This window comes from Dendrobates tinctorius, unplaced genomic scaffold (genome assembly GCF_039654945.1).
Source record: "Dendrobates tinctorius isolate UK_male_01 unplaced genomic scaffold, ASM3965494v1 ptg000223l, whole genome shotgun sequence".
Taxonomy (NCBI): Eukaryota; Metazoa; Chordata; class Amphibia; order Anura; family Dendrobatidae; genus Dendrobates; species Dendrobates tinctorius.
Window position 1 is genome coordinate 4,948,739 of NW_027361890.1, and position 16,614 is coordinate 4,965,352.

Below are 16,614 nucleotides of genomic sequence, written 5' to 3' on the forward strand. Positions count from 1 at the left end.
TGTAGCGGTGGCGAATGGGTTAATCTAACAAAGGGTTAATGTCACCTTACAATCGAATGGTGACATTAACCCTTTGTTAGATTAACCCACTCACCACCAATATAGGGCAATGGGAAGCCCACGCATTTTTTAACAAAGAATTAACCCCTTAAAATAACAACTACAACTCCCAAATTTTGCACACAAACCCTCATCTAATTATTAGTCAGGGACATATAAAAAAAACATGAAATGAAATGCTTTACTGAATGTAAACCATGTGTCATTTCATGTCGGGTTGGGGAATGATTTGATAGAGTTAATTAGCGGCTATTCTGCTATGAAGAACTCTGTGAAATATAAATATATATATATATATATGTTTGTCACAATGACGTGTGTGTGTGTGTGTGTGTATATGTATATATATATATATATATATATATATATATATATATATATATATATATATATATATATATAATATAATACACACACACAGTGGGGCAAAAAAGTATTTAGTCAGTCAGCAATAGTGCAAGTTCCACCACTTAAAAAGATGAGAGGCGTCTGTAATTTACATCATAGGTAGACCTCAACTATGGGAGACAAACTGAGAAAAAAAAATCCAGAAAATCACATTGTCTGTTTTGTTTTCATTTTATTTGCATATTATGGTGGAAAATAAGTATTTGGTCAGAAACAAGCAATCAAGATTTCTGGCTCTCACAGACCTGTAACTTCTACTTTAAGAGTCTCCTCTTTCCTCCACTCATTACCTGTAGTAATGGCACCTGTTTAAACTTGTTATCAGTATAAAAAGACACCTGTGCACACCCTCAAACAGTCTGACTCCAAACTCCACTATGGTGAAGACCAAAGAGTTGTCAAAGGACACCAGAAACAAAATTGTAGCCCTGCACCAGGCTGGGAAGACTGAATCTGCAATAGCCAACCAGCTTGGAGTGAAGAAATCAACTGTGGGAGCAATAATTAGAAAATGGAAGACATACAAGACCACTGATAATCTCCCTCGATCTGGTGCTCCACGCAAAATCCCACCCCGTGGGGTCAGAATGATCACAAGAACGGTGAGCAAAAATCCCAGAACCACACGGGGGGACCTAGTGAATGAACTGCAGAGAGCTGGGACCAATGTAACAAGGCCTACCATAAGTAACACACTAGGCCACCATGGACTCAGATCCTGCAGTGCCAGACGTGTCCCACTGCTTAAGCCTGTACATGTCCGGGCCCGTCTGAAGTTTGCTAGAGAGCATTTGGATGATCCAGAGGAGTTTTGGGAGAATGTCCTATGGTCTGATGAAACCAAACTGGAACTGTTTGGTAGAAACACAACTTGTCGTGTTTGGAGGAAAAAGAATACTGAGTTGCATCCATCAAACACCATACCTACTGTAAAGCATGGTGGTGGAAACATCATGCTTTGGGGCTGTTTCTCTGCAAAGGGGCCAGGACGACTGATCCGGGTACATGAAAGAATGAATGGGGCCATGTATCGTGAGATTTTGAGTGCAAACCTCCTTCCATCAGCAAGGGCATTGCAGATGAAACGTGGCTGGGTCTTTCAACATGACAATGATCCAAAGCACACTGCCAGGGCAACGAAGGAGTGGCTTCGTAAGAAGCATTTCAAGGTCCTGGAGTGGCCTAGCCAGTCTCCAGATCTCAACCCTATAGAAAACCTTTGGAGGGAGTTGAAAGTCCGTGTTGCCAAGCGAAAAGCCAAACACATCACTGCTCTAGAGGAGATCTGCATGGAGGAATGGGCCAACATACCAACAACAGTGTGTGGCAACCTTGTGAAGACTTACAGAAAACGTTTGACCTCTGTCATTGCCAACAAAGGATATATCACAAAGTATTGAGATTAAATTTTGTTTCTGACCAAATACTTATTTTCCACCATAATATGCAAATAAAATGAAAAAAAAACAGACAATGTGATTTTCTGGATTTTTTTTTTTCTCAGTTTGTCTCCCATAGTTGAGGTCTACCTATGATGTAAATTACAGACGCCTCTCATCTTTTTAAGTGGTGGAACTTGCACTATTGCTGACTGACTAAATACTTTTTTTCCCCACTGTATATGTATTCTATTGTGTCTATATCTATTCTTTCGTTTCTTTATTAAACCTGTCAGTGTGAGTTTACTGTATAGCGCACTGAATTGCCAGCTTTTCTAAAAGACACCGGGTGCGTATTTCTCGCAAGTCACCTGTGTGGTTCGTGTGTAATCCGTATTTTTTGCGCACCCATAGACTTGCATTGGCGTACTATGGTCGTAGTACGCTGACAATCGCAGCATGCTGCGATTGGCACGGACCGTAGAATACGCCCGAGAAATATACGGCTGTTGGGAGCAAACTCATAGAGAATCATTTGTCCGTGTGTAATGCGTGCTTTTAGCGCCTCTCACTCGTCCGTATTCCTCTCTAGTGTGACCCCGGCCTTATACTTTTCCTCTGATTGTTCCTCTCATGGTTTTGGCTTACACATACTGAGGTAAAAAACTCACCAAATACTGAATGTGAGGCTGTGTTCACACACAGCGTTTTTTACCGCGGTTTTCACTATAAAACCGCTAAAAATAAGCTTCCCAGCCATTTCTATGCATTTTGCACTTCTTGTGCACATTGATGCGTTTTTTACCGCGAAAAAAACGCATCGCGGTAAAAAACGCAGCATGCTCATTAATTTTGCGGATTTTTCCACGGTTTTGGCTTCTTCCATGCGGTTTGAAACCGCTGCGGAAAAAAACGCATCAAAACCGTGCAAAAACCGCCGCGGAAAAATAGGTGCGGTTTCTGGGAAGGGATTCAGGTTTTTGAGCAGAAATTTTCTGCAACGTGTGCACTTAGCTTGAACGTGGCCTAATTCCCCTTCTCTGTTTTGACAAAACGTAACAGACGTAAGTGTGAACACAACCTAAGAGATATCGCACCATAGTAACAATACTGCCTCGGATACTTGATGCAGGCAGCTCTGCTTCATCTGTATGCTAAATCTCTGCAGCTGGAACAAACAGCACATAAGGGAATGTGATTCTGCGGAGGATCCAACAGATACGGCACACGGTCCAGCCCATCCCCTACTGCACACTACACTTTTTACTCTGTCAGGGTGTGTGAATGGGTACAAGTCCCAGCAGGTGACTGTTGATACAACTGTTAGCTTGTGATCAGTGCCAGCACGCTGTGGGGGAAGGGAGGGGGCTTCTATTAAAGTCTGACAGCCTGACACCAAGCTCTGTCTCCACATTCCTCTGTCTTTGGTGCAGCTAAATTCGGAACACAGCCCTCCAATCACATCAATGGAAGGCACAGGGAGGGGGTCCTTCAAGGGGAGGCTTGCTTGACTGTAGGTGCTGGGGTTTTGTCCCCTTCTTTTTTGTGGCAGGATCAGCTTGGTGACTGGAGGTGTGTAAGAAGCAAGTTGGAGCTGGCAGCCCCTCCTGAGAAGTGCAAGCCAGAAGTTTTGGAGGTGACTCCTGCAGGCGTCCATCACTGGAAGGTATTATGTACTTATTATGCTTCATTAGGTGCAGACTGGTGACGTGTGCTGTCGCTCATCACCACATGTACAATGGCTTTCTAGTATGCTTCATTCTTTCCTTTTTGTGTAGTTTATCTTGCGCTTCACGGCTGCTTTCCCAGAATGCACTTGGCTGCATTGTCAGCCATAATGGGGAGCCAAAGAATAGGGCTTCTGTTACAAGGCAGCCTTGTACAAAGCACCTGTGACTACAGAGGGGTCTATATGGTGCGGTTAGTTAGACATATAGTGTCGCTGATCTTGCTGGGGGTACAATTTTGTATAAGTATGGTTACCCACATCGATCAGATTCCTATAGAAGTATTTCACGTCTCCAGACCACCTAAATTAATTGATACTCTCCACAACTAAGTCCCTCAATATCAAAAACAGTCCACTTTTCAGGTACTAATATTACGCTGCATGTCGTCTGATCATTCACTTTATAGCTTCAGTCATATTCCCTTTATTTTCAGTGCCTGGTGCTGTTACATGTTGGCGCTCGGGTCCGAGCGGGCAACATCTATTAGCAGTTTGTTTGTTCTCAGTTGGGTTCCTCCCATAAGGCATATATATACTAATAGTTTTTATTGTCGTCTTATAAACTCAGCATGATACATTGAAGACGGGCTAAATAGTGCCTTGTGCACCGCTTTCTTTCACAACCTCCTGCCCTTGAAGTAATTGTCTCAGATTCTTAAAGGGAATCTGTCACCAGATTTTTGCCACCTCATCTGAGAACAGCATGATGTAGCGACAGAGACCCTAATAACAGCAATGTGTCACTTACTGGGTTGCTATCTGTAGTTTTATAAAATCACTGTTTTATCAGCAGGAGATTATCACTGGAGGACTAGTAAACCTGCTTCCAGGTAGTCAAGCCTATTAATGACCTCTGTATAACCCCACCTCCCACTACTGATTGGCAGCTTCCTGTGTACACTGTACATGAGCAGAAAGCAGCCAATCAGTGATGAGGATGGAGTTACACAGTGTGCAGCATTTAGAGAACTGCTATATCTACAGCCGATAAAACAGTGAATTTATCAAAGCTGCAGCAAGTAGCTCAGTTAGTGACACATCGCTGTAAACTGGAGTTTCTGTCCCTACATCAGGCTACACACAGATGGGGTAAAAAAAAAACCCTGGTGACAGATTCCCTTTAAATGGGTAAAATTGCAAAATGCTTGTAAAAATATGTGATTTTTAAATTTGCCTCTTAATGAAATAAATTGCTACTGATAGAAATGAAAATTTTACCCACAGTAGCGTTCATTGTGATTGTCTTTTTCATGCCAGATCGTAGGGACTCGTGATGTGTAAATATCTTGGCTGCATGCACTTAGTAGTCTGCTCTATTCATCTTTCTTTTGGTGGATAAATGCCAATGAACTCCCACTAAATAAACATTTGTTTTTTGCCTCACTATGAAAAATAGGACAAGGCACACAGGAAAATGTAAACATACGGCAAGGGTTGTTGCCTGTGCAATTGTTTATCACAGCCTTTGCTTTATTCCCTTGTATTTGCACACATCCTATGTCCATAAAGCATATTCCTAATTCAATTTCTATTCCTTGTGCAGGTCTCTTGGAAGCCTGGTCGTGTTGCTTCATTACAAAGTGATTACAAGGCTGCTTAATGTACTGTTTAATTGCAGACTCCATGCTGAGTGCTTGGTGTCCACAGCATGGCTGGTCCCCATATGGACTCCTAAGTGGAGACATGCACTGGAACACTGACTCTGCACTATCTTCTTGGGAGTTGCTTGAGGATGTTAAGTTATGACAGGATCAGGCTGTTCAATAGTAGGCTGACATTTAAAGAGTGACAAGGATTTTTCCATTTATGCAGAGATCTCATTTAATTGAAAGTTTTGACTGCCCAGTGTGGACACATTCCTGGAGATACTGGAAATCTGTAAAGAAACAAAATACCAAAATTGATTTGAAAGAGTAATTTGGTAAACATCAAATAAAATAAATTTGGCCGGAATTGTGTTGTTTACATTGTCCCATCTCTGGGATGATCATCAACCACTACTGGAAATCTCATATATCATATCAACAAGTAAGATGACGGGGTAGATGGAAGATCATGTCAAACTTCCTTGGAAATACAATACAAACATGGTATTGATGTGACTCTAATGTCCACGCAGAACAAAACCTCATATTCCTTTATAGACTTAGCAGAGCTTGAGGAACTTGGAGGTCAGACCAGCGATCTCATGACACCACAATTGGATGATACAGCAAACAAAGATCTGGAAGGAGACTATGTAGACCTTTTAGAAACTGCTGTCATTGCAGAAAATAAACCATCCAATTCTTGCCACCAGGAAATGGGGGATTGTACGAGGGTTACAAAAGTCAACGGAGATCCTATTTCAAGTGTTGCTAATAATAAGTGGGTGTGTGGGAGAACTCAGACCAGTGAGGAAGGGGTATGCACCCCATGCCTTAGGAGAAAACTCAATAAAGATTTGAATGTCAAGGAAACAAAGTGTCGTTTTCGAAAGTCATACCTTGCTGCTCTTAAGAATCCAGTTAAGTTTATCTCAGCACCAATGGCTGGGATTTTGGAAGAGACAGTTAGTAGGTCCAGCACATTTGCTGCCTTAGAAAGCCCCATTTGTTCTCGTCGTAAACCTCAAAATCAAACATCTTCATGGCTTTTCCTTGGAAAAACGGATTCAAAATCTGGAGACATACAAGTACCAGGTACTTCAAGAAATCAAAAAGTGACTTCTTCACCTGGAACAGACTGTTCTTCTCCATCCCTTGTGCACAGATTCTCCTTCCTAAAAGGACAGCGTGGCTCTTCATCATCAGGAGATGGCCTTGCCATAGATAGCAACTCAAATCAGTATGGTGGAACTTGGAGAAGGGTATCTGCGGTCTGTTCTCCTAGACTTAGCCGGGCTAAGTTCTCTGGAAAAGGTATCAGTAAGTGCATGAGAGTGTTTTATAGTAAAAACCTTTTTGAACTTGGCTGCATTCAAAATATAGTTTAACCTTTGGTGAACCTGTGTGACTATATTTGTGAACTGCAGTATCATAACCAACCTCTAAAGCTATGGAAGGGTAGACACCTATAATGATGCATGGTTGAAAATATTGACTTCCAATGCTACAGGGAGGGATACTGATAGCATCAATGTATCGGGAACTAGAAAAAGCGTGTGCAGTCAAGGTACCATTTTGTATCTGGTCTCACATTTCATTCTTGGTTGAGTATGAGCTGCGATACAACACAGCCTATCATTAAGTGTGGTACTGTATTTGGACTTTTCTCTCATTTCGAGTAATAACTTTAAGATCAAGTTGGGCTAAACCAGAATCTACTCTGAAGCTAGAGCTATATTGACAAAACTCAAAGTTAGGTGCCAGTATAAAATCCAAAAGTTAGGTCCCAGTATAAAGTAAAGCCCAATACTAGTTCGTATGGACCTTTTATACAAGTATTACTTCATTTACAGATCTTTTAGTGAGTTAACTACAGTAAGTACAGTTCTCAGTTTTGACATGTCAGGAATGATTGATCCTAAAAATTATGGTTTTAGTTTGATTTTGCAACATGATACTTGAGATATAGTTAAACAGCTTTTAAGTTTCATCCATTTGACAGCTTTGTGTTTGCATTCATAAAGGCTATGACCACAGCTGCAGATCTGCCATGCACTCAGTCCTCAAATAATGCATCAATGACTGATGTATCAACCACATGATTCTGACAGCTGTTTTTGACCCACCATATCCGCAGGCAGTCCATTTCAAAGGTAGACATCTTTCATCAGTTGCTCTTTTGTGTAGGTACGGTATTTTCTCCTCAAAGCATTCTGAAGGAGAGAATATTTAACACAAAAACATTTAGGATACGCTCCCGAGATGAGTTTTTGGTGAGACTTTGATGCTGCTTACTTTTGCTGCCCAAAAAACACATTATCTTGCAGTTCAAATCTCACGCTCATTATGCTTTCCCTTTTTTTTTTTTTTTTTTTTTTGTTACCCAGCATAAACGGACCCGCAGTACATGTCTGAGATTCGCAACAAGTCAATTTCCTTTTCCTGTAGACTGAGTTTTATGTACAGAATTTCCCCATAGAATTAGATATGTAAAATCTGCATGTGAAAAACGCATGTGCATTTTTATTACGTCTCTGCTGCAGAAACGCACTAAAAATGCATGAAATCCAATCATGACTATATAAATGAAGTATTGTCCAAGGCAAATACCAGGAAGTATCATAAACCCTGCAGTTTTATTTAAAACATGACATAACAAAAACTGAATAAAAACACTCTCAAAATTGTAATGAAAAAAACACAAGGAACCTAATTTACCTAATAGGTGCAGAAAATCTGCAACATCAAAAACTCCCCACCTTCCCAAATGCCCATCATGGGAACGTAGCCTCAGGCTATGTGCACACGCTGCGGAATGCTCTGCGGATTTGGCCGCGCAGATTTTGTAAAATCCGCAGGTAAATCCGCAGGTCAAAAGACCTGCGGATTGGCCTGCGGTTTAACCCTGCGGTTTTTCATCTCCTCAATGGAGGAGATGGCAAACCACAGCGGAATCCGCAGAAAGAATTGACATGTCAATTCTTTCTGCGAATTTGAAACCGCAGTAAATCGGTGCGGAAAATTCCGCAGCGTCTGCACAGCGGTTTTTTTTTTTTCTTCATAGGGTATAATGCTACTGTACACCGCAGCAAAAACTGCTGCGGATCCGCAGCGGCCAAATCCGCTGCGGATCCGCAGCAGAATCCGCAGCGTGTGCACACACCCTCAGACTCCCTAATAAAAATTGGCAGTATAGAGTCTCTAAGGGTACCGTTACACTTAGCGATGCACCAGCGATCCCAACAACGATATCGATCGCTGGTGCATTGCTAAGTGGTCGCTAGTGAGCTGCCACACAGGCAGATCTCACCAGCGACATAGCAGGGGTCGGGGGTCGCTACTTACCTGTCAGACGCGGCGATCCTGATGTCCACGCGTCGCTCGTCGGCAACACAGGAAGCCCTCCAGGAAGCGCCCGACGAGAAATGGTCCAGGACCTTCTCGCGCGATCAGCGATAACCAGCGGGGGAGCGGTCGGAGGTAAGTATCACATGTAGCGATATCGCTTGCAATATCGCTATAATGTCACAAAAACCAGTGACATTACAGCGATATTGCTAGCGATATCGCTATGTGTAACGGGGGCTTTAGTCTTGTGGATACCTGGCATTGTCTTGGTTATATGTAGCTCATGAACACTTTAGGGAAAGTATGATGGCGATTTAGACTGAATTATTTTTTGAGTATTTATTTATAATCAGAACTTGAGATAAAAACAAAATGAGCAAATATCCTGTAGTAAGTAAGGGCCTCGTCACACATAGCAATCTCGCTAGCGAGATCGCTGCGGAGTCACAACTTTTGTGACACAACAGCGATCTCACCAGCGAGATCGCTGTGTGTGACAGCGATCAGCGACCAGCCCCCCTGCCGGTATCGCTGATCGCTGCAAGAAACCTCTGGACATTTTTTTTTCGTCGCTGATCTCCCGCTGGCTGGCACGCATCGCTGTGTGTGACGGGCGGGAGACCAGCGATCAGCTGTAAAATAATAAAAAAAATAAAAAATATTGTTATTCTCACCTTCCGATGTCCCGCGCAGCATTCCCGCCTCTCTCCACGCTCCAGGTCCCAGTAATCCTTTGCAAGAATGACCGCGAGAACAGACGTCATCGTGGTAATTCTCGCAAAGGATTACTGGGACCAGAGCGTGGAGAGAGGCGGGAATGCTGCGCGGGACGTCGGAAGGTGAGAATAACAATATTTTTTATTTTAATTCTATTTTTTACATGAATATGGCATCAGCACTAACGAACAGAGCGATGCCACGCGCGCGGCGTCGCTGTGCTAATCGCTGGTGAAGCTATCTGTTTGACAGCTCACCAGCAATCACATAGCAACTTACCAGCGATCCTGACACGCTGATATCGTTGTCGGGTTCGCTGGTAAGTCGCTATGTGTGACTCCAGCTTAAATCGTAATAATACATGTAAATTACATAGAGGACTTAGGTAACATTGTTTTGATTAAAAAAACGTAAAAGCCATCTCACCACGACAAGGTGTACACCATTCAGGATGGTACCTAACCTGATTAGATACTGTTCCGATTGGGGTGCACCTTGTTGCGGTGGGATGGCTTTTACATTGATTTGATCAAGACAATGTTACCTAAGTCCCCTATGTTATTTACATGTATTATTACTATTTACTTAGTACAGGGTATTTGCTCATTTTGTTTTTATATTAGGTTTTACTTGTTAAACAGCCATATTGCAAATGCACATCTATGCATTGCACTTATACCAACATATGTTCTGGCTTAATTTTTTTTTATTTTTAATTTATAATATTGCAGTGGAGGAGGGGCATAACTCGGCCACCTGGGTCTTAATGCAAAAAAGTATTTGTAATACTGGTCTCTTTATTAAGGCATAGGACTTTTTGGACCACATCAAATTCTGATTTTAGTGTGCAGCTACAATCTTTGCACCCTTTGGCGTTATACTCATGAACTCTGAAGTTTTTCATTATAGAGGAACTATCATAGGGGCACATCAAAATTCATTAAAGGCAATCTGTCAAAAAGTTCAATCCACCCCCCCAACCACATAAATGTGCATTAAGCTCTTTGAAGTATAAAATCATCAACATCTTTATATCCTCTGTTGTTGCCACATTTCCAAGAAATTTGCATTTTAATTCATATGCAAATGAGGTGTTAAGTGCTATGGACATGATAGAGCACTTCCTGGGACTTCAGTCTCCCTAGTTTGCTTCCCTGGCCAGCACAAGCCTCTTCAGCTCGATGGATAGCATACTGCCTGTGTGATGTCAGGCACCAGGCTAGGAAATCAGACAGCTATCAATCAAGCTGAAGAGGCTGGTGCTGAGTAGAGGAAAAATCTTTGGAGGCAGTGGCTCCATAAGTGCTCTGACATGCCCAGAGCACTTAAAACCTAATTTGCATATGAACTAAAATACTAATATCTCAGGATCCAGGCAACAGAAAGAATATCTAATGGTTTCAAAGGACTTACATTTCAAGGACCTGCATTTCCTTGTATGAAATTTAGAGGAGTTGAAATTACTGATTCCTATAGATGGGCGAACGCGAACCTTTGTATTGTCCGGTGACATCAAGCCCACAAATTAGTAATGGAGAGGCATCTATAACACACCTATCCATTAATAATCCTATAAGTTACATGGTAAATACACAGAATAAAGTCTTTTATCTAATATAAAGCTCAAGTGTGTGTGTGTGTGTGTGTGTGTGTGTGTATATGTATGTCTGTGATTGGCATCCGCACCGTTGCAGCTACAGCCACAAAATTTGGCACAGTCACACGTCTGGACCCCAAGAGCGTCCTAGGCTATGCTGTGAGGTGAAATTTTAACCCCACGCATTCCAATTCACCTAACAATTTTGCCCCTATCTACATAATGGGGGGAAAAAGTGTGTGTGTGTGTATCAAGCCCTGCCCCTCGTTATGATGTCATAGTGGTTGCCATGGCGACGCTGATGTCGTCATAGGTTGCAAGCCCCGCCGCTCATTATGATGTCATAATGGTTGACTATGGGATGGAGGATATGTATCACGGGTATATGGGCATGGGACTATGGGATGGAGGATGTGTGATGGGTATATGGGTACTGGACTATGGGATGGCGAATATGTATGATGGGTATATGGGCATGGGACTATGGGATGGAGGATGTGTGATGGGTATAGGGGCACTGGACTATGGGATGGAGGATGTGTGATGGGTATATGGGCATGGGACTATGGGATGGAGGATGTGTGATGGGTATATGGGCACTCGACTATGGGATGGAGGATATGTATGATGGGTATTGTCACGGGAAGCTTAGGTAACTCTAGGCTGAACCCCGGGGCCCCTGCGGTGTCCCTCAGACTAGAGGAAACCCTGACTTTCCCTCAACCCAGAGTTTACACTGAAGGTGTGCCTGCCTGGGCCTCCACCCTGTCCTTGTCTCCTGTCCAGCCCTAAGCTGAACCCACCACCCTCCACCCAGTGAAGAGACCAAACACCAGACCCAACAAATAAGTATGGACAAGGGTAAGGGAAACGCACCACACCGCATACACTCAAGAGAAAACAATAAGGTGCAAGGGCAACCAAATAATACCATGCAGGAAGGAAATAATGGCAACAACGGAATATACTACACCAGATATTGTATGCTCCTAAGACGCCCCCTTCAGACCGGTAACGCTAGCACAAGGCAAGAGCTATAGTCGGCGACGCCCATAGTCACGCAGGACAATTTAAAGGCAGGGGGCGTGGCTAAGCCCTCACCCAGACTAACAACCTGGTTAACCCAATCCAAGCCGGATCAGAAGACCAACCGGCGCCGCTGAGAACAAAGTGGTAGGATGGGGTATTACCGCTGTCTGCCGGACAACCTGGTGCGATCCGTGTCCGACATGACAGGTATATGGGCACGGGACTATAGGATGGAGGATAATTATAATTTGCTATAACTAACCACAGTTGGTTACTATGCCCGGGCAACGCCGGGCTCTTCAGCTAGTTTGAAATAAAACAAAACAAGTTAACTTTTTTTATTTAAAATAACAAACACAGAAATACTCACCTAACGCTAAATTCCACTGGGGGAATAAACAGTTTTCAATCTGGACGGTGCGAAGACTCGTTCATCCAGGCTGAGAACCACTGGTGAATGAGCTGCTGCAAGCGCAGCATCAGTGACTGGCAGTGACGTCATTGAGATTGCCTCCGGTCACTGAGGCTAAGCGATCAGATGCGGTGTTTGCTGCCCTGTCATGCACATGTCAGCGTGACAAACACTGGATGTTCGGGTCCCCCATTTAAGTGAATGGAGTCCGCATTCAGGTTTGGGTCCGGGTACTGTTCTAGTACCCAAACCCAAACTTTTTGTAACTGTTCGGACAAACCCGCCGGACCCGAACACCCAGGTGTCCGCCCATCTCTACTGATTACTTTTATTATATGTTTGATGTGTGTTGTACCATAACTGAGCAACATCTTGGTCTTTAGATGAAGTCCTCTCCTCAGACAAAAGATTCACATCCTCATCAGGACACTTATTTCTAATACACTACTGAAGTATTTTTTAGCCTTTGATAATCTTCTAGAATGAGAACAGGGCGAAGTATCATCTCTCATAATGGGTGCAAACAAGAAGGTCTCTTGGGCATGGGGTCCAGCCGGTCAAGAGTACAAATGCTATGATGCCTACAGTTACACCGCTGATGGGAATTATTTGCATACAGCACTAGAAACAAGTCCAGAATTTCCAATCTAGAGCCAATATCATTGGGTCACCTAGGGGCGCATACTAATAATTATCCTATTAGCCTTTGAGTCAGTCGTACAAACTAGTCCATTAGAACGCCACCAAAGTAATTCTATAAAATCACCCCCAATTCTGATGATTGAAGAAAGGTCTTAAGTTTCAGTGACCCTTTACCAGCGGACAGACATTTATTTCAATCAGCGTTGTTTCGTATGAGTTATTGCATTTTAGTAGATCACTCTCATTATGTGTGATCACTCACCCACTGTGCAGGTCAACCACACAGTCTATCAAAAAGTTGTTTGCAACCTGTAACCTGTTATTTCAGGAGGTAATACTGGTATTCTGGCTTCACGTGAGAGGCACAGCATTCTTCAGTGCACAGGTTATAATATATAGGGGGACATTTTCAATGGTTATAAAGTACTATACGGTATGTGTGGAATTTATTGTATTACTAGCTGAAGAGCCCGGCGCTGCCCGGGCATAGTAACTAACTGTGGTTAGTTATAGCAAATTATAATTATCCTCCATCCCATAATCCCGTGCCCATATACCCATCATACATATCCATGATCCCATAGGCCCGTACCCATATACCCATCATACATATCCTCCATCCCATAGTCGAGTGCCCATATACCCATCACACATCCTCCATCCCATAGTCCCATGCCCATATACCCATCATACATATTCGCCATCCCATAGTCAAGCACCCATATACCCATCACACATCCTTCATCTCATAGTCCTATGCCCATATACCCATCATACATATCCTCCATCCCATAGTCCCGTGCCCATATACCCATCATACATATCCGCCATCCCAAAATCCCGTGCCCATATACCCATCACACATCCTCCGTCCCATGGCCATATACCCATCATACATATTCGCCATCCCATAGTCGAGTGCCCATATACCCATCACACATCCTTCATTTCATAGTCCCATGCCCATATACCCATCACATATCCTCCATCCGATAGTCCCGTGCCCATATACCCATCACACATCCTCCATCCCATAGTCCCGTGCCCATATACCCATCATACATATCCTCCATCCCATAGTCCAGTGCCCATATACCCATCACACATCCTCCATCCCATAGTCAACCATTGGGACATCATAATGAGCGGCGGGGCTTGCAACCCGTCGCCATGGCAACCATTATGACATCATAACGAGGGGCGGGGCTTGATACACTCTTTTTCCCCATTATGTAGATAGGGGCAAAATTGGTGAATTGGAATACACGGGGTTAAAATTTCACCTTACAACATAGCCTAGGACACTCTCGGGGTCCAGACGTGTGACTGTGCCAAATTTTGTGGCTGTAGCTGTGACGGTGCGGATGCCAATCCCGGACATACACACACACACACACACACACACACATACATACATACATACATACATACATACCCACATTGAGCTTTATATATTAGATTTAAGAACAAGGAAAAAGTGCACCGAGATATTGGCCCAATTATTGCTGCATATTGTGTAAGGTATCCTGTTAAAATTCTTATTTCAGAAGTTAAACGTTCATCACAATAGCTTTGAAATAGTGTCACAAATTAGTCGAAACCACATAAAGGTAAATCAGATCTTTCACTTACCTCACAAGGGGCTTGAAAGAAGAATTTCTTTAAAAAAAAAAAAAAGTTTACAATTAACTCTTTCTATTGTGGAACAGGGTAAAAGTTAGTATTCAAGAATTAGGGAAGTGTCCAAAGGACACATATTCAGTGGGTGCCAATACATATTAAGAGGTTATTTCTATCACAGACATTTATGGAAATCACAGGATATAACAAAAATGTCTTATGGATGTTCACGCCACCTCTGGGATCTGCATGTAAGTGGATAACGGTAGTTCTATGAGGTCACCTCACCAAGCAACTGTTATCCAAATATTGCAGATCCTAGAGGTGGCATGAACATCCATAAGATAGTTATGTTATGTTATATCCACACCTATTGCATCAGGATTTCTCCAGGATGTAGGAATGTGAAATATGGGATTTTCACACAAATTGAACCAATATCCTACTTCTACAATATTCAAGAACTGAAGAAAGTTGTTCCTGTGGGGATTTCAAACAAAGAGGATTTTTCTGTTATTTGGGTGAATATATATGGCATATATTTTTTTAAATCCATCATATGGTTCCAGAAATATGGACCTCTTTTATTTAGCATTATTTTTTAGGGTTTTTACCAAGGTTGCGTTGCTCACAGTGTAATTAATACAGATCAGACTAAAGACTCATCCCCCAGAGAATCCTGTGCGCCGCAGCTGCTTGTTGAAGACCATAAAAATTAGCACCAAATCAAAAGGCCCAAATCTCTGGAACCGCATGATGGATTTAAGAAAAACAAAATACAGAATTCATCGGGGGAGTAGCAGGAATGAAATAAGTTCAAACACTGGCCACTTTTGAGCTAATGACAGATACACTTTAAGTTTCCTATTACTCTGACATCTCACTCAATAAGATGAGGTATGGTGGTGATTTGGTAGAGTCTAGTGACATGTAGGAGCACTATGGCTATTTGATTATTTTCCTGACTAAAAAAAGGCATCATGTTATCAGAGAGTGAAAGGTGTCTGTGCCTACAGTGTTCCCAATAGTCCTAACTTATAGCTCAAGGATCCACTGTACTGGCAGTAGTTCACTTGGATCCACTCTCTCTCCGAGTGCTCAGGATCACAATCTTGCTCTGTATGAACTCTGTGTATTTTTTCAGGAATCTGATCTCTTCAGGATACAAAATTAGTCTGTGACCTCATGTGCCCTCTTTAAAAGCACAACATATTTCAGTGACACACAGAACCATAGGCTCCTCTATGGAATTGGGGTTCACACAGTGTCACATACTTTTAATAGCTGTGTCCCAACTTAGAAGTCTTGCAGCTTAATGGAATATGCAGATTAGTAGGGTCCCAAATTAAACAATCAGCCGTATCTCTTTCTGTCCTCTGATTTTTTTTATTTTTTTTTCACAAAAATGTTGTCTTTCTCTTAAGCAGGATCCGTCGCAAATACGAGTCCGGGTATTGAAGTGACATCTTCTGTCCAAAAAGTGCCATCCAAAACTGGACTATGGGTATCCATTGTAGGATCTCCATCAAGAGGATCTATTCCCTGGGAGACCATTACTGATCTTCCAATCCAGTGTCAAGATCTCAGTGCCAAGTTATTATATTCTGGAATTGCTTGTCTTCCAGGTTTGTTCAATTGCTGATTTGTAGTTTTCTCCTCATATAAAGTCATTTAGTGTGACAGGGTGCTGGCTCCAGTTCCCTAGCCGTGTGGCACACATTTCGTCCGTGGTGCGTGAGAAAAAGGGCATGTCTGCGGATTTTACTCAAGGTCTGTGTGAAAAACCTGACATGTGCGCACGACCATTGGATACGCATATTTTGGCAGCACATAAAATTCCCCTAGTTACCTATCTAGAAATACTAGGATTTATGTCAAATCTCAACTTGGATGAATGAATTGACCTATTTTTGTAATTATGAAATAGACTTCTCTAGAATTGATTGACCCAACAATACCATTAATTAGGAATGAAGTCCCCTATTTTCCCACAACCTTTCCAGCATAACTCAGAGTAATTTGGTACACAGTTGGCCAGCCCAGAAGGGCAGTGGTGCCACCATAGCTGGATTGTCCCAGTAACTTCT

At 42.6% G+C, this 16,614-nt stretch overlaps 1 protein-coding gene across 5 annotated transcripts in view; it reads left to right on the forward strand.

The window, feature by feature from the left end:
* Positions 1–16,614, forward strand: part of KIAA1755 (KIAA1755 ortholog) — a 96,162-nt gene that overhangs the window by 1,395 nt on the left and 78,153 nt on the right. For 3 of the 5 annotated variants that reach the window (XM_073555264.1, XM_073555266.1, XM_073555265.1), the window contains exons 2-4: positions 3,400–3,513; positions 5,120–6,482; positions 15,955–16,152. In XM_073555264.1, coding sequence (XP_073411365.1) covers positions 5,684–6,482; positions 15,955–16,152 — 997 coding nt within the window. In that variant the 5' untranslated portion in view covers positions 3,400–3,513; positions 5,120–5,683. Of the gene's footprint in view, positions 1–3,399; positions 3,514–5,119; positions 6,483–15,951; positions 16,153–16,614 lie in introns of all 5 variants that reach the window. The other 2 variants (XM_073555267.1, XM_073555268.1) reach the window with 2 other exon arrangements.